This window comes from Penicilliopsis zonata (assembly GCF_001890105.1).
Source record: "Penicilliopsis zonata CBS 506.65 unplaced genomic scaffold ASPZOscaffold_6, whole genome shotgun sequence".
Classification (NCBI taxonomy): domain Eukaryota; kingdom Fungi; phylum Ascomycota; class Eurotiomycetes; order Eurotiales; family Aspergillaceae; genus Penicilliopsis; species Penicilliopsis zonata.
In genome coordinates this window covers 381078-406798 of record NW_019208916.1, presented here as the reverse complement: position 1 = coordinate 406798, position 25721 = coordinate 381078, and the positions used below count along the sequence as shown (strand labels likewise).

Here is a 25721-nt window from a genome sequence, read left to right as displayed (position 1 = left end):
GATCGACATTGGTTTAGAGCTTGAAACAGGTACTTACCTAGGTAAATAGGTAGGTACATACCTACCTAGTAGTTAGTAGGTAACTACCTAGTATCTAGTACCTAACCTTAACTAGTCTCCCTAGGTAAGTAAGTACCTACCTAGGTACCTAAGTACAATCTAGTTACTAGGTAGTTAGCTACTAGGTAGGTACCTTAAACCTTGAACCATTGCATGACTGTTTCAAGCTTCATCCTCCCCTGCCAGAAGGATTGGATCCTGTCCAGTCAGCTTTGCAAATCTCTTTATCTGATCTGATCGTCTCCAGCCACTGTGCTCTGCCACCAGCGGAACGTGCCCTCCATGCTTGCCTGCAATTGGTTCGGACGGACTACCCGCGTCTCGACCTGAACCTTAGGTAGCTTGTACCCCTTGACAGCGCTAAACCGTTTACGGTGTCGAGAGGTTCGTCCTCTGACCGTGACTCTTTGCCTTAATGGGGTAAAGACCGAATTAGCAGGAGTAGTTTAGGTGGTTAGGTAGGAGGAGTGCAGGCTTGCAGTTTGCATGTGAAATTCTCTTTTATTTTTCACCCTCCCCCTCCCCCTGTAGTATTTATTCCAGACAGTCCCCTGTTTCCTTGGAATGTGTGCTCATCAGGTTTTACCGTCTTACCGTGCTACATAGTACATACAGTGTATACAGTGTATACAGTTTATACAGTTTATACAGACTGTATAAGGTATAAGGTATACTATAGTGCAGAGATGGAAACACAGCTTAATGAGAAGGAGAGCGGTCTCCAGCCGTCGGAGGCTCAGATCGTGAGCTCCGTCGAGGCTGATCCCTCGCCAGAGGTGTCGCAGAAGAAACAGAGCATGTCGAATCTGTTTACCATTGTAAGTTGATAGCCTTGGGGTTTTGAGTGTTTGCAATCAACTGATTGTTCTAGTTCTGCAGTGGTTTTGCATTGATCAGTGATGGATATCAGAACAACCTGATGTGAGTAGTCAAATCAACTACAGAGTGGTAGTCATGGTTCTAACCTTTTGCTTTCTACTTTCTAGGACTATGGTCAACGTGCTTCTCGACAAAGAATACCCCACGGAATACAATTCCACTCGTGTATCCAATGCCCTGTTGATCGGCGAGATCATCGGCCAGATCACCATCGGGTAGGACCCTCTCTCTCCCCCCCCCCCTCTCTTGACTCAATGCTGATACTAGTCAGGTTGACGTGCGATTATATGGGCCGTAAGGCTGCCATCGTCTTCACAACGCTGATGATCGTCATCGGAGGTATCTTGGCTACTGCGTCGAACGGAGCTACCATCAAGGATATGTTCTGGATGATGACTGTTGCGCGTGGTATTGTTGGTTTTGGTGAGTTAGCTTAGATATCTCGCAGTTGTTGTTGTAATCCTTGCTAATTTTCAGGCACTGGTGGCGAGTATCCTGCTTCGTCGACGTCGGCTTCCGAAGCGGCCAACGAATTGACGCCGAAACAGCGTGGTCCGATGTTCATCATGGTCACCAACCTCCCCTTATCGTTCGGAGGACCCTTTGCCATCATCGTCTTCTTGATTGTGCTTTCAGCCTGCCACCAGTCGCACTACAGCACCGTCTGGCGTGTCTGCTTTGGCATCGGCTGCATCTGGCCCCTCACCGTCTTCTACTTCCGTATCCGCATGCTCAACTCGACCCTCTACCGTCGCGGAGCGATCAAGAAACGCGTGCCTTACCTGCTGGTCATTCGCTATTACTGGAAGTCTCTTATTGGAACCTGTGGCGCATGGTTTCTCTATGGTAGGTCCTCCTAAAATAATAATGTCTTCACCTGCTAGCTTCACCTGATAGCATGCTAAATAATCAGACTTTGTTACTTTCCCCAACAGCGTTTTCTCCGGCACAATCATCAGCTCGATCGTCAAGGACAGCAGCATCATGAAGACGGGTGAATGGCAACTCCTCTTGGGTATCATCTCTCTTCCCGGTGTCTTCATCGGCGCAATGCTCTGCAACAGACTCGGTCGTAAGAACGTCATGATGCTCGGCTTCAGCGGCTACCTCGTCTTCGGCCTGATCATCGGCTGCTCCTATGACAAGATCACCAAGATCCTGCCCCTGTTCGTGATCTTCTACGGCCTGATGCAGAGCTCCGGCAACCTCGGCCCGGGAAATATGTTGGGCCTGCTCTCGTCCGAATCGTACGCCACTGGTGTCCGGGGCACCTGCTACGGTATCTCCGCGGCGCTGGGTAAGACCGGCGCCGCCGTCGGCACGCAAGCCTTCACCCCGATCGAAGACAACCTGGGCAAACGCTGGACCTTCATCATCGCTGCCATCTGCGGTGTGGTGGGTATCCTCGTCACCTACTTTTTCGTCCCCGAGATCAGCGGCGAGGACCTGCGCATCCGTGACGAACAGTTCCGGGCTTACCTGGTCGCTAACGGCTGGGATGGCGAGATGGGCGAGGATGATCTGCGGGCAATTGCGGATCAGGGCATTCCCCCTGCTACTCTTGAAGAGGCGGAGCACAAGCTCTAGACCTAGACAAGTAGACACTAGTTACTATATAATTGATGTACAGTATACGAAGTATACGGACTATGAGAGATGTCATATTTCCACTTGCTTCATCTATCCATACATATAATAGATAAGCCTACGGTTAGTGAAATCTTGTATTTAACCATATAGAGTAGGTTGATATATAGTTATGCCTCAGGCAGAATTCTTATCAGGCGGTGAGATATCAGGACACGAGTTAGTTAACTTACAAGCAGCTACGGAGTACAACTGTTATAACCAGCAACACCAACCGCTGTACATCTGTCATCCATAAGCTACCTTATTGATAATCTATCGACAATGCGTTTCCTATCCGTGACTCTCCTCTCCCTGCTCTCGCTGACAGCGAGCGTCACCGCCGAGCTGCAGATCGAAACCACCCACGCAGTCGAGTGCACGCGCAAGACCACCAACGGCGATACCGTCCACATGCACTACCGGGGCACATTGGCGTCTGACGGCAGCGAGTTTGATTCGAGCTTCAAGCGGAACGCGCCTTTGAAGTTCAAGCTTGGAACGGGCAGAGTGATCAAGGGGTGAGTCGAACAGCTCAGCGATTGCTATTACTTTTCGTTTGAATGGTATTAACGTTGTTTAGATGGGACCAAGGTCTTCTCGACATGTGCATTGGCGAAAAGCGCACCTTGACTATCCCGCCTGAACTTGGATACGGGGAGCGAAGCATGGGCCCGATTCCCGCCGGGTCGACCTTGATTTTTGAGACCGAGTTGGTGGGCATTGATGGCGTGAAGAAGGATGAACTTTGATAATAGTTACTTCGTTATTTAGTTACTTATGTTTATATTGGATATGTACAGTGATACGACTAGTCCATCTCATCTAGGACATTGGTTTCGTTCTCCGAAACTAGAATGCCAACCAGGCATTCCCCTAATATAGCATCCCAGTTGACCCACGGATGGATCTCCATGAACAGCTTGCCCGAGTCCTTGCCTGCGCCGCGGAGCAGCTCGCCAGTCCCCCCCGGGTGGAAGGGCACGTACGGCGTGATGTTGTACACTTTGCCCTGGTACGAGGTCCACACGTCGGTGCCCTTGCGCCCGTTCTGCGCCTTGAGCATCGAGGGTGTCACTTTGATCAGGCCCGGCGGCAGGTTCGCGCCCCGCAGCTTGTTGTTCGGGTTCGCGGTCAGCGCCGCCCAGTCCAGCGGCGAGAACCCGGGCTGCAGGTTCACCTTGTTGTTCCGCTTTGGTTTGGACGGTTTCAACGTCACCTTCGTCGGCGCTAGGCTGTTGCTCGGTGGCACGCGGAGGGAGGAGGCCGCAGACGGTGGTGGGCGTAGAGAGCTGCTACCGGGAGAGAGCCGTGGAGGGTATCGTCCTTCTGTTCCTGGCGCTACAACGCTTGGAGACCGTGTCGGCTGTGTCGGCTGTGTCGGAGGTCGGAGGCGGGGGACGCTAGGAGGCGGCATCAGTGACGCGGTGTCTGGACGTGACGACGGCAGCGGTGGTTGTGGAGGAGGAGGAGGAGGAGGCATGCTGGAGATGACCCCAGTTGCGGTGGATGTCGGTCTCGAGTCATTTGTCGGCGCTGGTGAACGAGTTATAGGAGTAGGATTGCTGCTCGTTGTAGTCTCGTCGTTCAACTGGAACGCCGGTATCGTCAGGGAGGGGTCTGGTGTGGTAGCCGCGGCTTTGGGCGTAGTTGGCGACTCATTTGTACTCTCATCGTGTGTATCGATGGAAGTGATCTCTTTAGAAGGTGTTTCAGCAGGTTCTTGCACCTTCACGTCGCCATCTTCGCAGGTAGGCGTGGGTTTCGACGACACTGTCCACTTGGGAGGAAACTGGTAGAGCAGAAAACAGGCAGTTGCAATCAAAGCCCCGACTCCGACCCAGCCCATGCCAGGCTGTCTATGCCCACAGAGTGGCTATCGTGGTTGGAAGTGCCGAGACGACCGTCAAGGAGTGAGCAATGAGCAGCGTTGGCTTTGTAAAAGGAGCATCTGGTCGCGGGTTGAAAATTACATCACTAATACATAAATACACATAAATACATATCACTTATCAGGGCGTTTCTAATAATAAGTTTAAAATGAGAATAATATGTTGTAAAGTAGGCATTTTAGTTTCTGGACAGTAGAATAAATAATATAAAGAATATAAGAATATAAAGAATTATTGAGGAATAATTGAATACGCAGCAGGAATTGCCGGCCTATAATTACTATTGCTTAGAATCAGCTCTTCGTACATTATACCGAGTGTTTGGTAATATATTGAAATATATTGATGATCAGATTCAATATCTACCGACGACTATATTAAGCATTATTGAAGCATTACTGAAGGTATTGACTGGCATATTATACTAATCACCTGACCCGCTGATCTCTAACTTCTAAGTCTACAGTCTACACCATCTCCTACTCTCGTCTCGACATTCCCAGCTCCTACTAGCCTGCTCCCATTTCAGGAGATGCTGGCGTCTTTTCTACGTTCCATACCCCTTCTCAGACGAAGATGGACGCCACTTAACTTCTCGAATCCGAACGTCGTCCGGATCCCTGCAAGCCAGGCAATCGAAGAGGAGACTATCCCAGGGTATGCTGCAGCCCGGTACTACCCTGTTCGGATAGGGGAGACACTGAAGAACCGATACCAAGTCGTGGGAAAGCTCGGGTTTGGAGCCAGCTCAACTGTGTGGCTTGCACGGGACATGGAGTGAGATGCCAATGGAATCCATTTTTATGATTATTTTGCCTCTACTCGTCTACCTGCTAACTGAAAGTACAGCGGCTGTCGTTATGTTACCCTCAAGATCTACATCAAGTCTGCATCATTGGGACAGCAGCTGAATGATGAGCTCAATATATATAAACGCATAGATGGGGCCTCACAGAAACACCCAGGTCATAAATATGTCCGATCATTACTTGACTCGTTTGATGTTGATGGACCCGACGACAAACACCGGTGCCTCGTGCATCCTCCATTATGGGAGAGCGTGTTGGCTTTTCTTTTCCGCAATCCAGTACAAAGACTGCCTACACCTGTTGTGGCGGTGGTGCTTCACCGTCTATTTTTGGCTCTGGATTATCTACATACAGAATGCAACATTATACACACCGGTATGTGCGCCTATCTGGGGCCTTCTGTTTCTATTATTTACCTGTGAATGCCGCCAGACATCAAGGCCGACAATATTATGTTCAGTATCAACGATGATTCGGTTTTTAGTGATTTTGAAGAGAATGAACTTCAGGATCCCTGCCCTAGGAAAGAGCTGGAAGATGGAAGGATCATTTATATCTCCCGGGAACTTAGAATGCCCAAGCAATTAGGTCCCCCGGTGCTATGTGACTTTGGCTCTGCTGTTCTCGGCGACGAAAAACATTCAGAAGACATCCAGCCAGATATCTATCGAGCACCGGAGGTAATCTTGGAGGTTCCATGGACATACAGCGTTGATATATGGAATGTGGGATGCATGGTAAGACAATAGTCCAACAATCCCCGTGCCAAAGCTCTTCAAAAAAACTCACCTTGCAGATTTGGAACATTTTCGAAGGAGGATCCTTATTCACCGGCCAGGATCCAGAATTTCAGACTTATCGGAGTCGAGCACACCTCGCCGAAATGATACGCCTTCTTGGTCCGCCGCCGCCCAGTCTTCTTGCACGAGGGAATCTGACCTCAAAGTTCTTTTCGGAGGAAGGTGGGTCGCCTCATCACTATCTATGCGGCAAGAGTATATTTACTCATGGCCTTCTAGGTACCTTCTGCGCTGGAATCCCAGTACAAGAACACACTCCGCTCGAAGAGAGGGAGACTACTCTCCAGGGAGAAGAAAGGGAGCAGTTTCTCCGTCTCGTTCGAAAAATGCTGCAGTGGGAGCCGGGAAAGCGGAGCTCTGCTAAGCAATTAGAAATGGATGAGTGGTTACAAGCAGAATTACACAAATAGACAGCTGAGAGAACTCCTATTCTAAGGTCTGACAAGCGATAGGGCTGCGTGGTTACATCCCCATTGGCAAGCTGAAATTCACATTCTCTTGTCGACACGACCAGATCGGATGAGAGCTTCGTTCAATCGAAAGCCGATGATATCCTGTTGGTTCGATAAGAATCAAAGAGGAGCTGCTCTGGATCAAAAGTGGTGTTCTCAGTGTCAATCTCTACTTGTAAAAAGACCCATGTAAATTTATATAGTGGCACGTGCATCTGAAGACAACAGCGGTCTAGGCTGCAATCTACCTCTCGACCTCTACCTTCGTGAACTGCCATCGTCTAAACTGGTGGAAGGTTCCAAAACAGCCTTGAAGATCTCATAATCTATACGTCATAGCTGCCTGTCTTTATGTATATTCTCCACCGATCACTCACTACCAAGTAGTTATAGAGTGTCTACTGACTACGCTTTATAGTCAGCAAGGGAATTAATCCGCCTGATAATCTGTCATACCGTGGAAGCCCTGGAATTCGATTCCATCTACGCTGTCTGAAGGGGCTCATGATGTCATTTGACCATCATGGCTGGCAGAATTGCCGTTGATATGAGGCCGAGCTGAGGGATGAGAGGGGGGCTTCTTGCTTGGAACATGCCTCTTTCAGTCACATAGTATATAAGATGGCCCTGGAGTTCCGGGGATACTGAACCACCAAATGTTCCGTAACGTTCTCATGTCAACCTCTGATGCCGTCCTCTTGTTTGACGCAGGATATGGCCAGGTACGTGCGAAGATATCAATTCGCAGGACAATGCCACTTCTCTCACTCATCTTCAAGAGAACTCATCTCCAAAGAAATCATTATCTGACTACCACAGGCTCAAGGAGGTAGAAAGTTCCAGGAAGATCGCTGTGCGGTAGTGTTACCAGACCAGTTCCCCGCCAACACCGATGACAAGCTCGCCTTCTTTGCGGTCTATGACGGACAGTAAGGCATCCCCTTGAAGGAGTAAAAAGGAAAAGGAGAGGAGATTACGGTTTCCACTGACTTGGTAAGTGGTACGGACTTGGTGTCCAACCACGCACAACAGGACCTGCATTTCCTCGTCGCCAAACGCCCCGAGTTCCAGACCGGCGACTATGAAGGTGCTATCAAAGGGGCACTGGCCGACGAGGATGGGATCTTGCTAAGTTACTTCAAAAATAAGAACCCGGAGCCGGCCGTGTCAGGCTCTACGGTAGCCATCTGTCTGGTCAACCTGACCAAGGGAGACTTGGTCGTGGGCAACTTGGGCGATTCGCATATCATTTTGGCCGAGCGCGATCCGAAGACAGAACAACCGTACCGTATTGTGAGTGATATATATATGCCTTATACGATAGGAGTTAAATCACTGATATGGTTCTTAGCGACGCTTGACAAAATCTCACAAGCCAGATGTTCCGTCCGAACAGGCCCGGATCGAAGACGCCGGCGGCAATGTCAGTTCACGGAGTGGAACTGCCCGTGTAGGTCTGTCTCTCTCTCTCTCTCTCCCTTTTCCCCTCTAAATGAAAAGGCACCCTCAACATGTCTCGAGCAATCGGAGATCTACGGTACAAGAATCCCGTCAACCACGAAGACTCGTCGCAGGGACTCCGTCACGCCACGTCTGTTTCCCCCGAATCTCGCGGCGACTTCTTGTCGAATGAGCCGTATCTCACGAGACTGGTTCTTTTGCCGGACCACCGATACGTGATCGTCGCCGTTTCCGACGGGGTCAGCGACAGGGTCGATGACGTCTCGCTGGTCCAACATGTCATGAAACTGTCGATGCGTGGGTTAAGAGCCGGAGATATTGCCCAGGAGATTGCTACTACGACTTGTAATAGTGCTAATAGTGATAATGGGTCTTGTATTGTTGCATTGTTTGATGGTCAGGAGTCATGATTTTTTATTTTTTTTTTTTCAAAAAAAATGCCAAAAATACAATGGATCAGTTATATATTATTATCTCCTGGATTTCTTCCTACTACAAACTACATACCTAGTTACTGCATAGAATATAAGTGTTGCCACTGTCGAACCAGGTTCAATAAGTAGCTTCCTGATCAGGTCAAGCGGGGGGTTATGCGCACATACGATTTTATATCCACAGCCTCGTATACTTAGTAACAAACTATATAGTCGATTATCCCCATAGTTCATAACCAAACCTTATATTAAGGTAAGAGCTGATATATTATTATATTGTTCATATAGTATTCTATCTTAGTGGCAGTACTAAATAACTGTACTACATAGTACATACCGTACTACAACGTACGTACGTAGTATTTCCACGCATGGTTAAGCGAGCTAACCAAGTAAAGTTAGTCGCACCAACAACCCAAAAAGGCAGGTGCCCCCGGCGTCTTGGCAGCGCTTACCTTCCCACCACATCCAGATTCTGCAGATGCTCCGACTGTTTGACTTGCGTTCGGAGTTGCATTTTGATCTCGACAAGCTCAGACAAGTGGACACTGGATACTTGACACTGGATACTGGCAAGGTCTACTGGTCTAGCAGATAGTCTGCATCGGTGATTGGCTCATTCGCTTATCCTTCTTCCAGTGTCCGGATACCACCCCTAAACAGGGACGGAGTACTATCGGGTACGATCTCTAATTGGAAGAGAGCTTCGGAGGAGGATGACTGATTTGAAATTTCTCTCTTAGGTCTCCTGCCATCTGTTTTAGGCAGTTCATTCGAAAAAAATTAAAGAATAATGTGGTGGGGACAAGACTTGCAACGCCATGAGTACGACTTCGGAGTACTCTCTCTGCACCGCTTCCCTTTTTATATCTCGTGGTGTCGATAGGGCGTGTGTGACTTGCTGGAATTCTGTCTAACACATTCACCTACGGAAAGAATCTTAGAATTCTCTCCTTCTTCCCTCCCGCTCTTCTTGGCGGTCGCTAGTATTTACGAGTCGCCAAAGGAAGGTGTCTCTCCCTTTCCTCACAAACCATCAGTATGGGTGTTCTTTCGCAGTGCAGATCAATTCATGTTGGGCGGGATCATGATCATTTGAAGTGGTCCAAGAAACTTGCCCCAGTCCTGACGGTTTCCTCTGGCGACGTCGTCACGTTTGATACGGTCGATAGCAGCAATGATCAGATCACCCTTGATTCAGATGCGTCGACTATCAGGTCGCTAGACCTAGGTCTTGCCAACCCGGTCTTTGGGCCTGTCTTTGTTCGGGATGCCTGCCCAGGTGACGTGCTCAAGGTCGAGGTTCTGGATTTGGAGGTCGCCGACTGGGGATGGACCGCCATCATCCCGGGCTTCGGATTACTGGCAGATGAGTTTCCCGATCCAGACCTGAAGATCTGGCAACTCGACAAGGGCAACGGGTACGCTCGGCTGAATGGCGCCGTGCGAGTCCCGCTACGACCGTTCCTCGGGTGCATGGGGTTGGCCCCGGCCACGGAAGAAGACCTGTCCACCATCCCCCCAACAAATGCCGGAGGCAACCTGGACTGCTGCGAGCTCAGTGTCGGTTCCACCGTCTTCCTGCCCGTCCAGACCCACGGCGCCCTATTCAGCTGTGGCGATGGCCATGCCGCACAGGGCCACGGAGAAGTGTGTGGCACGGCCATCGAGACGTCGGTCAAGGCGACCCTTCGCTTCGAACTGTGCAAAGATCAGCCGTGGGTGACTTCCCCGCACTTTCAGATCCCACCAGCGAGCCAGCTGGGGGTGACTATTCTCCCAGACCGCGGCCGCTACGCTGCCACGGGGATCGACCCCGATCTTCTCGAGGCCGCCAGGAAGGCGGTCCGTAATACCATCCAGTGGCTAGTCGTTGCCAAGGGTCTCACTCGCAACGAAGCATACATGCTAGCTAGCGTAGCCGGCGATCTTCAGATTGTCCAGGCCGTGAATATGCCGAACTTTGAGGTCGCAATGAGCTTGCCTCTTGGGGTGTTTTCGCTCTGACAATGCACTTCAGACGTTCCCTACGGCTACAAATCACCAGAAAAGTCGATTCAGTTGACTACTAGCAATTTATGATACCCTGTGATGATAGATGAAACAGTTTTGTATAGTTATTAAGCGATTATGACTAGGTATTGCCACGAAAATACCAAATAACATATCACACCAAGACTTAAGCCTGTATTCAGAGAATAGTGTATTATTCGACAATCACAATATAGTCCGTATATTCCTTTTGTATAGACGAGAGTTGTAGAGTGTAGAGTGATTTGATATATCACGTGACAGCGCGATACCAACGCGTGTCTCTCGAGTCGACGACGAACCTCAGGACAGCAAAGCAGCAAAACAGCAAAACAGCACACTTGAAACCCCCCCCCCTCCTTCCCCAACCCAATGGACGTCGCGCTCGATGGACTGAACGCAGCACAACGGGCGGCAGTCAGCTCGCCCGCGTCCATCTTGCAGGTGCTTGCTCCCCCGGGCTCAGGCAAGACCAAGACGCTGACCGCACGCGTCGCGTATCTTCTTTCGCACCATGGCTTCCTACCGCAGGATATCATCTGCTGCACGTTTACGATCAAGGCGAGTCGGGAGATGAGGGAGCGGATCGCCAAGCTGGCGGGGAGTCAGGTCGAGTCGAAGCTCGTCCTGGGCACATTCCATTCTATCTGTCGGCGGTACTTGGTTGCTTACGGGTATCTGATTGGGTTGAAGAGGGGGTTTGGGATTGCGGATTCGAGTGATAGTTTGGGAATCATCAGAGTAGCTTTTCCCTATCTCTTTTTGAAATTCTTTCCAATTCTGATCATGATACTGATCGGATGATAGAGGATAGTGAAGCGGTTGAATCTCAATATTCAGCCCAACACGGCTCGAGCACGCATCTCGCATCAGAAAGCCCAAGCGGTGGGCCCGGAAGAGGTGGCGGCAAAGAACGCCCAGACAAAAGTCCTGGAGCAGCAGGAGTTTGTGCAGGTGTACAGCGAGTACGAACGGGTGCTGGCCGCCTCGAACCTACTCGACTACGACGATCTACTGCTACGGTGTGCCGACCTGCTGCGCCAACACCCGCAGTGCGTGTCGAACGTACAGGCCGTGCTGGTCGACGAGTTCCAGGACACGAACCTGATCCAGTACGAGCTTATGAACCTGTTTGCGGCAAAGCAGAAACGCATCACTGTCGTCGGCGACCCGGACCAGAGCATCTATGGGTTCCGCTCGGCGGAGATCAAGAACCTGGCACGCATGCATAAGCTGTACCCGGAGACCTCTGTGGCTTTGCTAGAAGACAACTATCGCTCCTCGGCTGCGATCTTGAACTCGGCCCAGGATGTCATTGAGCAGGACACCGCCCGCCCGGCGAAGAGTTTACAGCCTACGCATGGGGTCGGGACGTTTCCCGTGCTGCGGAGGCTGCCGTCTGCAAAGGACGAGGCGGCGTGGATTGTGTGTGAGATCAAACGGTGCGTCGCCATGACGGGCAAGCTGCTCACGTTTTCGGACTGCGCGGTGTTGCTGCGCTCGGCGTCGCTGTCTCGAGAAATCGAGGCGGCCATGGGCAAGGCTGGGGTTCCGTATCGGATGGTGGGCGGCTCGCGGTTCTTCGATCGCGTCGAGATCAAGCTGCTGCTGGATTACTTGCGGGTCGTCAGTCACACGGGAAACAGCGATGCGCTCCTGCGTATCATCAATGTGCCTGCGCGGCGGATCGGCGACGAGACGGTAAAAGTGCTCACCGCACGCGCCGAGGAGGCAAACGTCACCCTCTGGACGCTCATCAGGGATATCGCCCAAGGCCGCCGGTCAGCCGGGAAGGGCATCTCGAGACTGGCCGACCAGGGTCTCTGCACGCTGGTTGGCATGATCGAAACCTGCAGGCAGAAGTTACTTGAGTGCGAGGACGGTGCCACCGCCCCAAGAATGCTCCTTGAGCTGATCATCCGCAAGCTCAATTTCAAAGAACATCTCAAGACGACATACCCCAACGACGAAGACAATCGGTGGGCCAATGTCGAGGAGCTGTTGTCCCAGGCCGGGGATCCCCTTTCTGCCTCTGCTGCTATGGAAAATGAAGACGACGACAGTCTACCTGCCATTGAGGGCCTGACACAGGAGCAGGCGCACCGCGGAGAAGAAGCCCTGGCTCACTTTCTGGCGAACGTTGCCCTGTCGACGGAAATCACCGCATCAGAGGAGGGCGACGGCGACGGCGAGCAGGTTCAGCAGGGCAAGGTCACCATCTCGACCATCCACGCGGCGAAAGGGCTCGAGTGGCCCGTCGTGTTTGTCCCGGCCGTGTACGAGGGCATCATCCCGCACTCGCGAGCCGAAAACACCGATGAGGAAAGACGGCTGCTGTATGTCGCCATGACGCGGGCGCAGGCGCTGCTGTACCTCAGCCTGCCTCTCATCTCGTCGCGCAACCAGGAAGAGACCAGCCAGACCTCCTTTCTGCCGGACCAGATCGTCGAGGCGCGGTTCCGCCCGACGGGCCCTGTGTTGCGGGAATCAGTGATTTACGGGATCGCGGACATCTTACGCCGAGACAGGCCGTCGCAGGAAGACATGGTCCAGGGCCTCGACTCACTCCCTTCCATGCAAGATGACCTGTGGACAGCCGACGGCCAAAGGAATGATGATGATGATGCAGAGGGCCCGCTGGCCAAACGCCGTCGCTATGAGGCAACCAGCACTGACGCCTCGACTGTGAGGATTGGATTTTCGACTGCCCGAGAACATATTGCCAATAATCCGCCGAAGATGGAGGCGCGAGGCTCGAACGGCCTGTGTGACGAGACGAAGAAGGCGAAGCCAGTGGGCCGCAAATCAGCCAATGGCTTATCACAGGGCAGTCTGTCCAATTATCTCTGCCAAGGCACATTCAAAACCACCAAAGATCCGTCATCGCCTCTCCCCCGCCTCCTGCAGGCGCAGGCGCAGGCGCAGGCACAGCCGCCTCCGCCTCATCTTGAGCCAGGCGAACGATCGGCGACGTCATCGCTGAAACGGCCTACTACTGGGGTGATGGTTCCGCGGCAGTTCTCGGGCCATCGCCTTCATTCGCAGGCCTTTCATCTTTCACGCCCGACGCTGGAGCAAGCCTCGGATGCCAGCGCGTACACGTGGATGAATCCCTCTGCACCGCTGGTGCGGCGCAGTCAACCGGGAGCAGCCAGCGGAGGGATAGATGGAAGTGTCAGTACAAGTACCAGTACCAGTACCAGTACCAGTGCAAGTGCAAGTGTCAATGTCAATGTCAATGTCGGTGCAAGGGCAAGTGCGAGTTCCGTGGCTGGGGACAGTGGCAATAATAAAGAGATCCCAGAGAATGGCCGGCCTCGACTCCGGCCGGTGGCTACGTATCATTCGACCAGCATGTCGACCCTGGGCCAGTCGGGAGTTGGGACGGGGCGGAAGACGCTGGGCTGCGGGCGGCCGACGACTACGTGGGCGGACCGGATGAAGCGGTGATGGCACTTGTAAGATTAGTATGTAGTAGTTATACATTAGTTACTACATAGACTAGTTAACATACTAATTAGAACTACTGCAGTGCTGCGCCTTGTTTCAGGCAGAGTTGCGTGAGAGGAAAATAGGCCTATACTTGGCAATCGTACAGCTACAAGAACCCCCCCTCTTCCTCCCATTCTCCGAGATCTCAAGATGACCTGTCTACTCCGAGTCTCATGATTGAATGACCCCGTCGCAGGATAGTTTTTTTTTTTTTTTTTTTGTGTTTTTGTTCCCTCCGTACCCGAGTGAACACGTAGACCTCTGTCCGGGCCCTCCGCACGAATGATGCTTTTTGCCATGAAGAACGTGTCTCGTCCACAAGTACGGCATACAGTCTTGAGTCTTATACTATGTAGTACATGAATAGTTTACTTTACTAGTAACTAGTAAAGGTCTAACAGAGCAAGACGTGGCTACGTGGAGCGTCTGGTACCCCGTGGTTGGAAAGGTTATTGGACGCGAGACGTGGCGGGCTATGGATGATCTGCGATAGAGCTGTACCTGATCCACTTAGTACAGAGTCGAGTCTTTTTACTATCGTTACAAGATAGAAGTTTCCTTATAGTTAATGATGATGGTAGTTACAGTAGAGATAACTAAGTAGTGTATGTAGTATGTACCTGTATGTAGTATGTTTATGTGTACAGGTTATGCAAGAAGCGGTGAAGTAAATATAGGCTAGGCTAAATCAAGTTAGTGGTGTAGACTAATGATGAGTTGTCCGCTAACTGGAAGTGGTTAGAGTATTAGATAAGCAGGCTAGTGTGCATGTGGCTAGTGGGATACCATCAGGTGACCTGCTGATCCTTAAGTTAGGCGACATTACGGTCGGTACGGAGTAATAAGAAATTAGATACAGAGCATATATGTTACTACAAGTAGAGTAAGAATGATAGCAAGTACATAGCCCCTAGTTTAATGAACATGGATATACTACATATCTATTAGATATCTAGGCGATCGATCGACCCGCTATGCAGGGACTAGACGGAGTACTAGTAGTATAGTCTGTACGGAGTACGGAGTGAAGAGCATACCTGTACTGTTGCTGCACTGTCTACGTAGCAGCCAAGTACTACGCGCGTCGTGACAACCACGAGGAATGAAGACGTTTATGATATTCATTAATATTATTAGCATAGTCAACTAATGCCTCCGTACCTGTATTGATAAATTACAGTGTCTCTATTTTGGGATACCTCCTGGTTTGCTGCCTCGTCTCCTGGAGGTCCGAGAGCCAATAGGCCCCGGGGCAGTGGAGTGTAAACAGAGTGTAATTTAACCATCCTAAACCTACTATAGAGGTATCGTATAGTACAGGCTAGTCTAAGGCAGACTGACGTCTAAAGACTGGGCGTGGAGAAGCAGCAGCAGCTGTAGTAGCAGTAGCAGCAGCTCTGGAGCTCCCATTCTGCACTGCAGTTCGGAGTACAGGAGAGGCGCAACTGTATTCGCTGCCTCTTTGGGATGGCTGCCGTCTGTCTAGGCGTAGTCAACTATTTATTCCTCTATCATCTACTCATAACTCTACTACTTAATTCTATCACTACTCTAGACTCTACTACTATCTACCTACTCTACTCTACCTACTCTACCTACTCTACCTACTCTACCTACTCTACCTACTCTACCTACTCTACCTACTCTACCACCTACATACTCTACCACCTACATACTCTACTTCAACATGCCTCACAAACTCAACGACTCAAATTCCACCCTATCCAGCCAGAGCAGCGGCCGTGTCGTCGTCCAGGATATACGATGTACGTCGATACCAGTTCCTACTCATCTCATCATACAGAACACTAATGACTTAGCACCCCCTCGCAAGACCCAAAAGCCCGTCGTGGTCCACAACCAGGGCGGCCGCACGTTCGACGAAACAAGACCGAGCGACTGGGACAAACAACGGTGGAAGTAGCTTCATCACTTACCGGACACTTATCGTACAAGATAAGTGTTCAGTAAATGATGGGGGCTGGCCGGCTGGGTCGGCTAGTCAAGAGTCAAGAGTCAGCTGGTGTATGAGCTGATTATTGAGGGAGGTAGCTTGCTGGCAAGCTAGAGTACGGAGTACTACGACAGTCCTACAGAGTACGGAGTACCAGGTACGACTAACAGTTACAATCTCACTGTCCCTTTCTGGAAAGGTAAAGTGAGGCGGACGGATCGACGCTCACCGCCCGGATTGTCCATGTCCGCCCCCCCCCCTGGAGGGATCCGACGGGTTACCTTTACGGAGGAGGTACGGAGTACGGAGCTCCTTAGCTTTAGGTCCCTCCGTACCCTAGCTTTAGGTGCTCCATACCCACCGCCCACCTAAGGTTTACTTACTTTCCCCCCCCCCTACTGGTTAGGGGGTTTCCCCCCTGAACATCCCATTAATTGTACCACCACCACCAAAGGGTAACTCGGTTACGGAGTACCCTCCCTACCCTTACCTTGTACGATGCCTGGCAACTGCATTCCGCACAGTGCCGATGAGTCTGTTGCTTTTTTTTAAATTTTTTTTTTCCCCCTTCATATTGATCATAATTTCTTTTTCTTTCACTCATGTATTACTCAATTTGCATAGCGGTTCGGACGGTAATGGTTTGGAATATGGGAGTTGTCTGTCTGATCTAATTTTCTAGTTGTCCAAGTTGGCCACATTGTGTACTATTACAATTACAATTACAATTACTATTACTATTACTATTAGGTATTGATGTCTCAGATTAGTTCACTCTACATAAATGATATGAAATTATATCACATCTACTATTACTATGTAGTCACTGGTACTGATTACATCAACAGCCTATGGTAGTATGGTAATACTCTGGACTCAATAACATAGGAAATGTATTCAAGGCTAGCCTTGTTCAATAATGTCGCTTCTGCGCCTCTCCATCGGGGCATGTCTTTTTTCGGTTTTGCCGTTTTGTTCTTTTTTCCTTTTTTTGGGCCGTTCCATCCCTTTCTGGCGGTGGCTCTGGTGTCAGGGAGGAACAACATTAATCCTCGAGAGATATGTGTGTAGGGGTGATGTGTAATGCGTGATGATGTGTAGATGGGTTGGGGGGGTGGGAAAGTTCTGCTATATCGAAGGGGGTAGCAAAATGTTGACTATAATGCTAGTCGGGCAGATGATGTTGCGGAACGCTTCAGAACAGACAACAGAGACGGATGAATTTCTTCAAGCAATGGGGAAAAAAAGAAAAAACAAAGTTGAAAAAAAAAGGATTAAAAACAGTTCATTCCTGACCAGAACGGCCGGCGCTTGCAATGCTAGGTATTGAATGTCGATGACAAAATGCAGTTGGTAACACCCAAGATATGTGTATGGTATGAGCGCAACAAAATGAGTATGCAATTTTAGAGAAATAGAAGGTGAAGAGAGAAGAGAGGAGAAAAGGGAAAAAAAAAAAAAAAAGAGACCTATGCCAGGGATGGTTCCTTAAGAGCCACCCTGACAGATATAAAGTTGTTGTCAGTTGACCAACAACCTTTCAGGCCTGTAAGCTATAGCACACAAATCGCACGCACGGCGTCTCGGATATTAGAAAGAGAATAACAGAGTATGGGCCAAGGATGTTGGATGACCCCGTAGGCAAGCAAGACCAGCCAGCAGGCTTGTTATTGGTATCCTGCATGGAAGCCAATCTGGGGCTGTTGCTGCTGGAACTGCTGTGGCTGTCCGTAGCTTGTCGGTCCTTGCTGATACCCATGGGATCCGACAAACTGCGCACTGGGAGGAGGAGTCGGGGATGGTGGGCACGCGTTCGCACCGACCTTGACGTATTCCTCGTTCTCCGGAGTGATGGGCGGGGTAAGGTACCCGTTGGGCATAGCGGAGGCATGATGGTTCTTCTGCGGGGTGGCGAGGCCCATCTCACCGTTATACGGCTTGGACTCCACCGGCACCTCCGAGGGAGGCGAGGGTGGGCTGTAGCTGGCAATGGAGGCCTGGCGGGCGAGGAACTGTTCCAGCAGCTTGGACACCCTCGAGTAGTGCGCCGAGGAGTACTTTCTCGACAACACCTGGGACGGTTGGTGCAGATACTGGGACAGGCTCACAAGCGTCAAGGAGTCGTACTGTGAGGCCCAGTCCGTCTGCCTGGGTAGAGGCCGGTTCAGGATACACCGTGACAGGGCCAAGGCAGCACGAGCCAGGTCGGCCGAACGCTTGGAGACGAACTCACGGTGGAACAGGGAGATCTCTAGGATATAGAGGGCTAGATGTTCCACCTCAGGGTCATACGGGGTGTCCATCACGGCCATCTGCAAGAACGTGTCCGGGGTTGGGTGGCCGACAGTCCAGCCAATGGTCTGCAGAACGTGCCATTCCATCTGGATGAACATATCGTCATCGTAGAGTGAACAGCACATGGACTTGAGCTCTTTGATGGTCGGCACACGGTCCTTCTTGTCACCGTATTTGGCGGCAATCAGAAGGGCCGCACATCCAACCAGCTGATAGTGTCGCTTGTAGACCACACGTCGGGCACAGTACCGGTCCAGAAGGTTGATCGTCAGGAACAGCGTGGCGGGAAGGAGTTGGAACGCGGTGTGAGCTTCAATCAAGAAGTCAAGAAGGTATGGCCGCATAAACCATTGGATCTCGGTTTGAATATCGATGGACTCCACGTCAGGAACGGTCGCGAACTGAGATAGGAGAGTGGTTAGCCGGGACCTGGGGGGACAACATGGCCGAGACCAAGACAGGAGGGAACTCACATCCATATCCAGCATATGAGACAGGATGTCATCCCGGAACTCATCGCTTGCAACCTTGGATAGCTCCTCGGCGATGGCGTACTGACGCTCGCGAGCAATCAGTCGCGCATGCTCCTTGGCGTCCATACGAGGAGCCGGGAAGTTGTCATAGGACTCGACGAAGAAGCTATCGCAAGGTTGATAGCTGGAGGTTGGGCGCTGGTGATAGGCCATGGTGGACAAACGACAGACGAGAGAGAAACGGCGTAGGAAGTTTTAAAAAAACAAACTCAATCCGAATTAAAATCGTGGGTGCGCGGTGACCAAAGTAAACCTGAGGAAGAGCTGTATGTCTATTCAGGCAACGACGGAATTAAGTGAATGACAGTCGTCGATATGGTGTGGGGTGATTAATGAGTGGAATTAGTTGGAAAATATTAATTTTGTTTAAAAAAAAAATGAGTGGATCAAAGTCGAAATAGACAATGTGTTGATGGCGTGTGAACAAGAAAAGTCGCGGTCGGGACAACCGGGTTTAAGTCTTCGAGGCCAAAGCTGGAATGTGAGAAGAGATATTAGTGATTAGTTCTGATAGGCCCGACAGGGGGGCACGTAATAGTAGCAAGTGAAGGAAAGGATAGGAAGGGTAGTGTAAAGTGAGTGAAGTGCAGGACAACAAATGAGAGCAATGGCAGGTATGACAGGTATGGCAGGCAGGCAGGTAGGTAGATCAGGGTGATTCGAACCAGGCGAGCCTTGAAGAGGAAGATACTAACCCAGAGTAACGGCCTTCGGGCAGAGGGCACAATGCAACCCTTACCGTGACGGCGATTCTGGCATCTAGGCTGGGAAGGAGGATGCAAAGAATGATCCGTGAAGGACTGGAGTTCACCAGTTCGAAGAGATGAAGGACGAGTCAACGTCTTCACCCCTAGGAACGTCGGGTTGGAGCGAACAAGTCTTGTGTTCTGCGGAATGTGGAGAGAAAGCAGGCACAAACCCTAGGTAGGGGTGGGTGATCGTCAGGGGAATTGAACGTGCATTAAGAATGACAGGACATACTCTTCCAGGTAGCGTCCGTTGAAAAAGGGGACGTTATTCGAGGGAGAAGGACCGGAGGGATATCAGACGACGAGAGGAGTATTCAATGGACGACCCAATCCACATTAAAGGAGTGAACAGGGACCAGGACCAGAAAACACTTTCTTTCCTTTTTGTTTCTCCTAATACTGTGTATCGAGAACACGTCAGCAAAGGCAAGATTAATTTTTTGGCTTCCCGCAGAAGATGATCGTCGAGAAAGAAATGGAGAAAACCAGGCAGAGCAGAAGTGTGGTATGCAGTGAGCGGTTGATCATTCCGGAGTAAATCCTGGCTGGTCTGGCAATAGATAAGGTAGGCATGGGACCTGCTCGAGAGCCACGATCTATGGGGCATTGACCATTGACCTCGTTATTGGATCGGGAATCCATTTCCATGACAAGCCTCCAAGTATTGTTTTACTTGACAACTTGCAGGTTGCGTCCGAGGGACCCAGTAACCAGGCTGGCTAACCCTTGATAGAACCTGTCCCCCCTGAGTATATCCGACACCCAACCCCCCATCAGGCCACGAGGAGTCCGCTCAGCCCATTGACGACCATTGACCACCCAGAAACACAGCCCATTATGCGAGGTATCAAGCGATTGAATCGAGTTTGGGCATCGACCCAAGACTTGACTGCCAATGCGCCGAGTGATGTCGAGTCGACCGTCCAGGTATTGCAAAAGGGGGGGGGGAAGGGCGACACGAACTCGGTTTCGGAGAGACAGTATCCAGAAGAACATCCAGAGATATGGAAAGATAGAATAAAGGCAGGCAGGAGGAAAGGGAGGGAAGGGGTAGAAGACTTGTTCTCACCTCTCAAAGGAACACAATCAAGCTGACCATGAACACACTGGACACGAAGGCACGGAAGGCGAATGGATCCCCGACAAAAAGATTTCTCCCCTCTCTAAACGCTCTTCTAACCAGCAGGAGCTGGATTAGGGAAGGGTGTTTGGATATCACAGATCTTTAAAAAAAGAAGAAAAAAAGGGCACCGGAGGACAAATAGGAGAAGGGTTCGTCGTTTGACTTAACGAACAACGACCACAGAGAAGGGGTGAGGGGGTGTGTGAGGAGGTAACGTCGAAGCAGGAGCTGACGGACACGGCTCGACTGGAGAACTGGAGTGTCGAGGTTCAAAAAAAATACAGACAGACAGCACAATGAGTCAACTGAGGGGAAGGAATTTCCGATCAGTCAACCAAGAGGGCAGTCGTGCTTTTTTTTTTCTCTTTCCCCTTCTTTAAAACCAGTCTCGCGTATCTCTCTCTCTCTCTCCGAGAAATTGGGGGGGGGAGGGGGGTGGGAAGAGAGATAAAGGGGGTGGGAGGGAAGAGGTGAGGAAGGAGGAGGAGGGAGGGAGGAGGGAAAGGTGAGGAGGTGATTCTCTCTCTCTCTCCAGGCGGGTGTAGTAAGAAGAAGAGGGAGGAGGAAAATAAGAGGACGAGAGGAGCCCGGAGATGGAGGTCGGTCGAGGTGCAGCAGCTAGCTTGCAGGTGTACGGTATGGTAACGTATGTATAGAAACGGTGTTGTATCCAGTATTATACAGTATTCAATACTAGCAGACAGTGTAGCTTGCGTATGTTATTTGAATGATACATTTATATATGAAGTAATATTAATGATTAATGTAATTCTTCTACTATAGTATAAGTCTCTACCTACCTAGTAGGTAGGTAGCTGGATGGTACTGTATTGAATATTCTACTATGCACTGACGAGGCTGAATACAAGGAGGCGAAACGCAGCGTACCACTGCACCATCTCCGTATGGGCTGCTGCTAGTCATGGCTGGCCTGCCTGTCTCAGTCCAGAGCCAACCTCATATCCAGCCAATCACTCGACTTGGAGACTCCTAAAGGAAGGGACTCGAAACAAGATTAGAGGGACATACTACAGACTACAGGTAGTTACATACTACATACCTTGTCAACTAATTAACTACCTATTAACTCTTCTATGTACTTCTTACTCTAGTCTAGAAATCATTCTATTCACTGCCTACCAAATTACCAAATTAGCCGGTACCAACGTACAAACTACTACCTAGTACCAGTAGTACTGTAAGCTCCGCCGACCGCGTGCCAGCTCCAGTGAGTGGGGGACTGATCTCCGGCTTATGTCATTGCCGTGACAGTGTAAGGTACTAATTACCTACCTTTAGTTAAATACTAAGTAACTAGGTACCTTACAAAAGGTACGGAGTACTAAGGCTTTAAGAGGTACAGACTCTACAGAGTACTACCTCATATATAAGTCGACTAATTGACGTAAAAGTACCTACCTAACCCAGTTATTCGTAGTAGTATTGTCTGCAGCTGCAAAACATCGCGACGCGTGGGTGATGTTCCACATACTAGCTAGTACAAGAGGATTCGAATAATAATCACTAATAGCTAGCTGATGACCACCATAGAGAGTGCTTTCTCTTACTTTTACTTACTCTTACCTACTATCCACTGCGGAGTCGGCGACTCGCGGTTCGCACACGATCGCGTTCCAGGGTCTGGGACGGGCGTCGCTTGCTGACTGGCTCTGGCCCTGACATGGGACGGCTTCATCGCGTCAGTGAATGAGACTGTCCTGTCCGTACGGAGTACCTAAGGTATCTGTGTACATTGTAACCACTGTAGTATAAGTAATACTCCGTATATAGTATACTACTAGGTACGTATACTCCATACAAGTACTACAAGATGATAATGTTCTATCCACTGCTTACTGCATTCCGACCAGCAATCCTGGTCAAGGTTCTCTCCTGGATCGTTGTGGGGGGAAGTGGCCCAGGCTGAGGCACAAATCTCCGACCAAATTACATGGAGTAGTACAATAATAATTACTATAATGGCAGAATTGAATTATGATTTGAACTACTCCAGTATAATCACTGGTTCTATTTACTTATTAATTGATCTGATGATTTACTCTACATAAATAGATATAGGACCTGTACCTACCTGGTGTTACTAGGTGCCTGCGACCGACACGGCACGGCTTAAAGTTAAAGGCAGTGTTGGGTCGTGTCTAATCCTTTTAGATCTTGTTTCTGATGGTTATTGACGTGGTTCCATGACTAGTCATCCATTATTGACTTTCTTCCGAGGCTGTCTACGGAGTAGATAGGAGGTGTCTGGAATACTGGGTCCATGAGCAAGGGATATATAGATACCCAGCAATAATGCACTGAAAGACAGTACAATTGCTTCACTATTCCCCTTTACAACTATTATAAATAGTACCATAGTAACTAGTTAGTAACTACAGAGTATACAGAGTATAATTATATAAAGTGATAATCACATGACATCATAGCAGTCTACCGTCTAAGTCGGCCGAGGTGGACAATACTTCCACATACCAGTTAGATAGTCAGAATCATTCTTTATTATTACTACAGACATACCATGGTTCATAAGGCAAAAGAAAAAGTATCTTGTCCTCTCCAATAGGCCGACTCGATCGGCAATCTGCTCTCAGACTGCGGCTGAACTCGTATCCCCGTAGATTAACCCTTCAATCCACCACGGGCCGCAGCAGGAAGAAGAGGAAGAAGAAGAGGAAGAAGAAGAAGAATAATAATAATACAGCAACTACTCTTTCCCTCCACCTGGATGAATTGCTCATGCCACGTCAGAATCACCCTGGTTCACTGTGGCGGGCCTGAGGCGCTTGTCATCGGTTCCCGGCCAATCGATCTGCAGAAAAGAACCATTGACATGATAAGAGGCGAGCTGAAGATGGAATGGACATAAGCGAAAGAGTTCCCTAGCCACTGGATGATGTTTCTGGAGTGGTATCTACTATCTAGCCAAGTTCGCTGAGCCACAGAATCGGTTATTCTGTCCTGTCTGCCTGACACGAGTGAGGGGCGATCTAGACTGCGGGGTAGCATCTCAGCCCAGAACCAATTATCGACAGAGGTAGATAATAGAATAATGATAGAATATTTAATAATATTAAAATTGTAGATGAAGTGGTAATTGTTATGCTCCTGTAGTTTAGATACCTAGGTACCTAGACGCGTCGGGGATAACACGGAATGAATTGAAGTCGGAACAACAAACTTGGTTCGAGCTGTGAACAAAGCCTGATAGTACTCCGTACTCCGTACCTAGGTACGGAGTATCTACAGAGTACCTAGGATCTAATTAATTAGTAGATAACTAGGTACTCCGTACAACAAAGCCGGCATGACCGGTTCGCGCCAAGCCACCCCTATTGAATAGGAGGAAGTGTTGAATCGATGACGGCATCTCAGCTCAGATACTAACCTGGAAGGTAATCAACGCCAGGAATAGATACCGTACGGAGTAACCGTAACCTCCCAATTTAACCCCTTTGGGCTGGCTCAGCCTGGCTCAGCCTGCGGTGGAGAGGAGAGGAGAGGAGGGAGTCTCGGGTTCGGTACAGGACGTGGTCTTGTATGTACGGTACGGTACGGATGGGTTTCTCTCCTGGTATTGGTACGGTAACTGCGATGGTTCTTACGAGTCATCCCAAAAAGACACTAATTGACTAATGCTCTAGCCTCACACTATCACAATCATGATGCATACATTCTTTATTCTGTACCTAGTCAGTAGGTAAAACCGTCTATCAGTATAGAATCTACCCAGGATACTACTCCTAGCTATGATCTACCTAACCTAGGTACACTAGGCAGCCGTCGATACGGAGTATGGAGTACGTGGAAGAGTACCTAACTATCTTAGTAGGTAAGTACTCCGTACCCCGTCGTACTCCGGAACAACTACTAACTACTCAACTATTCAGTACTAGTAACTACTAACTACTGTCTTCATCTTGACAATCTCGCAGTTTCTAGAAGGTGGCTGTCGAATTTCTCTCCGAATCCACTCCGCGCAGACCCGTGACTTCCTACCGGTCCACCGTCCATCGAACCACCGGCCGAAACAGTCGAGTGACGCTTCAGTCGCGTCGGGTCTCTTCTAACGGAATACTTCTGTCAGACCGAATACCTATGTACCTACGCGAATTGTCGACTCGTTTGAATTCAAGTAAATGTCCACTCGTCTGCGGCACGGCCCTATCTGGTAACCAGAGTTTTCCTGCCTATGTGGAGCGAGACATTATATACCGCTTTTTCTCATTGCTCGAAAACATTCGGTGGAGTGAATTCCACGCCTCTTTTTTTTTTTCGCTTTCGAAGCTTTACCTAACTATACTCCGTACGTTCCAGTTACTAGGTAACTACGTACCGGTCTGTCTTTTTATGCTCCGCTGTGGATTCGTATTGAAGGTTTTTGACAGCCTGCAGCTTTCTCTAGGAATTGGGTTGGCGCCGAGTAAGCTGCTGCTATTGTCAAAGAGACTGGTCATGGCTATCCGCAGGAATCCTCCGTTAGTATGTTTACCTGTACTACGGTTTAAAGCAAGGAACTGCATCGGTACTTGCTTACTTGGCTGGACTCTGCAGAAACGTCGGGTGTATCAGTGAGACATCACTTGGGGCGTCAGCGGCAAGGGTACCGATCTGAAACCATGCACCCCTCAGAATAGAAGTAACCGGAGTGCATTACATGGAGCAGGCCGGTTCATTCACGTAGAGATAAAACTATCCAAGGAGGAGAGGAAAGCTGCCCTCATTCTGGTGGCTGGATGGAGGCAAGACGATGATGTTTTTTTCTTCTTCTATGGCTGACCGCCTCGATATAATGCCGGCAAAACGCTGGAGAAGGCACTGGTTGTTTGGTGCATGGCTTAAGTCCATCTAACGTTTTCATCAATATATATTCATCTCGCACATATAATACAGATTCATCCATAAAGTTTTCCGATGGCATTGTCTCGGTATCGAGGAATTGTACAGTTGTAGATGCTTAATAGCCCAAACGGTGTCCACAACTGCAGTCGCAGGTCAACAAGGTTCTGCCAGGCGGTCAGCATATAGGGCAGGCGGTGCATTCGTCCACAGCAGGTGTAGCCGATCACGTGCCCGCTGCGGGTTCGGGAAAAACTCCCCTGCAGGGAAGATC

At 49.8% G+C, this 25721-nt stretch overlaps 9 protein-coding genes across 9 annotated transcripts; 7 read left to right on the top strand and 2 right to left on the bottom strand.

Annotated features, from left to right (window-relative positions):
* Positions 1 to 746: 746 nt before the first annotated feature.
* Positions 747 to 2526, top strand: ASPZODRAFT_141735 (hypothetical protein; the record flags this gene model as incomplete). The annotated part of the gene is made up of 6 exons (XM_022724777.1): positions 747 to 878; positions 932 to 981; positions 1047 to 1154; positions 1211 to 1362; positions 1417 to 1785; positions 1853 to 2526. The coding sequence occupies 6 exons, from the start codon at positions 747 to 749 to the stop codon at positions 2524 to 2526; spliced, it is 1485 nt and encodes a 494-aa protein (XP_022581470.1).
* A 324-nt stretch (positions 2527 to 2850) lies between these two features.
* On the top strand, positions 2851 to 3317 carry ASPZODRAFT_64759 (hypothetical protein; the record flags this gene model as incomplete). The annotated part of the gene is made up of 2 exons (XM_022729258.1): positions 2851 to 3086; positions 3149 to 3317. 2 exons carry the CDS (start codon positions 2851 to 2853, stop codon positions 3315 to 3317), a joined length of 405 nt encoding a protein of 134 aa, XP_022581469.1.
* A 59-nt stretch (positions 3318 to 3376) lies between these two features.
* On the bottom strand, positions 3377 to 4414 carry ASPZODRAFT_166226 (hypothetical protein; the record flags this gene model as incomplete). Its single annotated transcript, XM_022726747.1, has 1 exon — positions 3377 to 4414. One exon carries the CDS (start codon positions 4412 to 4414, stop codon positions 3377 to 3379), a length of 1038 nt encoding a protein of 345 aa, XP_022581468.1.
* Positions 4415 to 4789: 375 nt separating this feature from the next.
* ASPZODRAFT_95483 (hypothetical protein) lies at positions 4790 to 6860 on the top strand. Its single transcript, XM_022730503.1, has 6 exons — positions 4790 to 4861; positions 4924 to 5234; positions 5307 to 5641; positions 5699 to 6003; positions 6063 to 6228; positions 6286 to 6860. The coding sequence occupies exons 2-6, from the start codon at positions 4990 to 4992 to the stop codon at positions 6474 to 6476; spliced, it is 1242 nt and encodes a 413-aa protein (XP_022581467.1). The 5' UTR covers positions 4790 to 4861; positions 4924 to 4989; the 3' UTR covers positions 6477 to 6860.
* Positions 6817 to 8436, top strand: ASPZODRAFT_115749 (hypothetical protein). Its single transcript, XM_022721116.1, has 6 exons — positions 6817 to 6871; positions 6937 to 7240; positions 7338 to 7447; positions 7517 to 7811; positions 7870 to 7972; positions 8019 to 8436. Exons 2-6 carry the CDS (start codon positions 7175 to 7177, stop codon positions 8387 to 8389), a joined length of 945 nt encoding a protein of 314 aa, XP_022581466.1. The 5' UTR covers positions 6817 to 6871; positions 6937 to 7174; the 3' UTR covers positions 8390 to 8436.
* Positions 8437 to 9454: 1018 nt separating this feature from the next.
* ASPZODRAFT_141731 (hypothetical protein) lies at positions 9455 to 10420 on the top strand (the record flags this gene model as incomplete). Its single annotated transcript, XM_022724776.1, has 1 exon — positions 9455 to 10420. One exon carries the CDS (start codon positions 9455 to 9457, stop codon positions 10418 to 10420), a length of 966 nt encoding a protein of 321 aa, XP_022581465.1.
* A 5062-nt stretch (positions 10421 to 15482) lies between these two features.
* ASPZODRAFT_131873 (hypothetical protein) lies at positions 15483 to 16261 on the top strand. The gene is made up of 2 exons (XM_022722860.1): positions 15483 to 15702; positions 15757 to 16261. The coding sequence occupies exons 1-2, from the start codon at positions 15624 to 15626 to the stop codon at positions 15858 to 15860; spliced, it is 183 nt and encodes a 60-aa protein (XP_022581464.1). The 5' UTR covers positions 15483 to 15623; the 3' UTR covers positions 15861 to 16261.
* A 1296-nt stretch (positions 16262 to 17557) lies between these two features.
* Positions 17558 to 18871, bottom strand: ASPZODRAFT_65685 (hypothetical protein; the record flags this gene model as incomplete). The annotated part of the gene is made up of 2 exons (XM_022729320.1): positions 17558 to 18586; positions 18659 to 18871. The coding sequence occupies 2 exons, from the start codon at positions 18869 to 18871 to the stop codon at positions 17558 to 17560; spliced, it is 1242 nt and encodes a 413-aa protein (XP_022581463.1).
* A 5568-nt stretch (positions 18872 to 24439) lies between these two features.
* Positions 24440 to 25256, top strand: ASPZODRAFT_1862476 (hypothetical protein). Its single transcript, XM_022727250.1, has one exon. It carries the CDS (start codon positions 24707 to 24709, stop codon positions 25181 to 25183), a length of 477 nt encoding a protein of 158 aa, XP_022581462.1. The 5' UTR covers positions 24440 to 24706; the 3' UTR covers positions 25184 to 25256.
* Positions 25257 to 25721: the final 465 nt, after the last annotated feature.

Bases quoted from the DNA above. Each gene is read 5' to 3' on its own strand.
- ASPZODRAFT_95483 (XM_022730503.1), top strand. From the start codon at position 4,990: ATGCTGGCGTCTTTTCTACGTTCCATACCCCTTCTCAGACGAAGATGG. The intron at 5,235-5,306 runs GTGAGATGCCAA...CTGAAAGTACAG, and splicing joins TGGCTTGCACGGGACATGGA to CGGCTGTCGTTATGTTACCC. The intron at 5,642-5,698 runs GTATGTGCGCCT...GAATGCCGCCAG, and splicing joins ATGCAACATTATACACACCG to ACATCAAGGCCGACAATATT.
- ASPZODRAFT_115749 (XM_022721116.1), top strand. From the start codon at position 7,175: ATGTTCCGTAACGTTCTCATGTCAACCTCTGATGCCGTCCTCTTGTTT. The intron at 7,241-7,337 runs GTACGTGCGAAG...TGACTACCACAG, and splicing joins TTGACGCAGGATATGGCCAG to GCTCAAGGAGGTAGAAAGTT. The intron at 7,448-7,516 runs GTAAGGCATCCC...TGACTTGGTAAG, and splicing joins TTTGCGGTCTATGACGGACA to TGGTACGGACTTGGTGTCCA.
- ASPZODRAFT_1862476 (XM_022727250.1), top strand. From the start codon at position 24,707: ATGTACCTACGCGAATTGTCGACTCGTTTGAATTCAAGTAAATGTCCA.
- ASPZODRAFT_131873 (XM_022722860.1), top strand. From the start codon at position 15,624: ATGCCTCACAAACTCAACGACTCAAATTCCACCCTATCCAGCCAGAGC. The intron at 15,703-15,756 runs GTACGTCGATAC...CTAATGACTTAG, and splicing joins CGTCGTCCAGGATATACGAT to CACCCCCTCGCAAGACCCAA.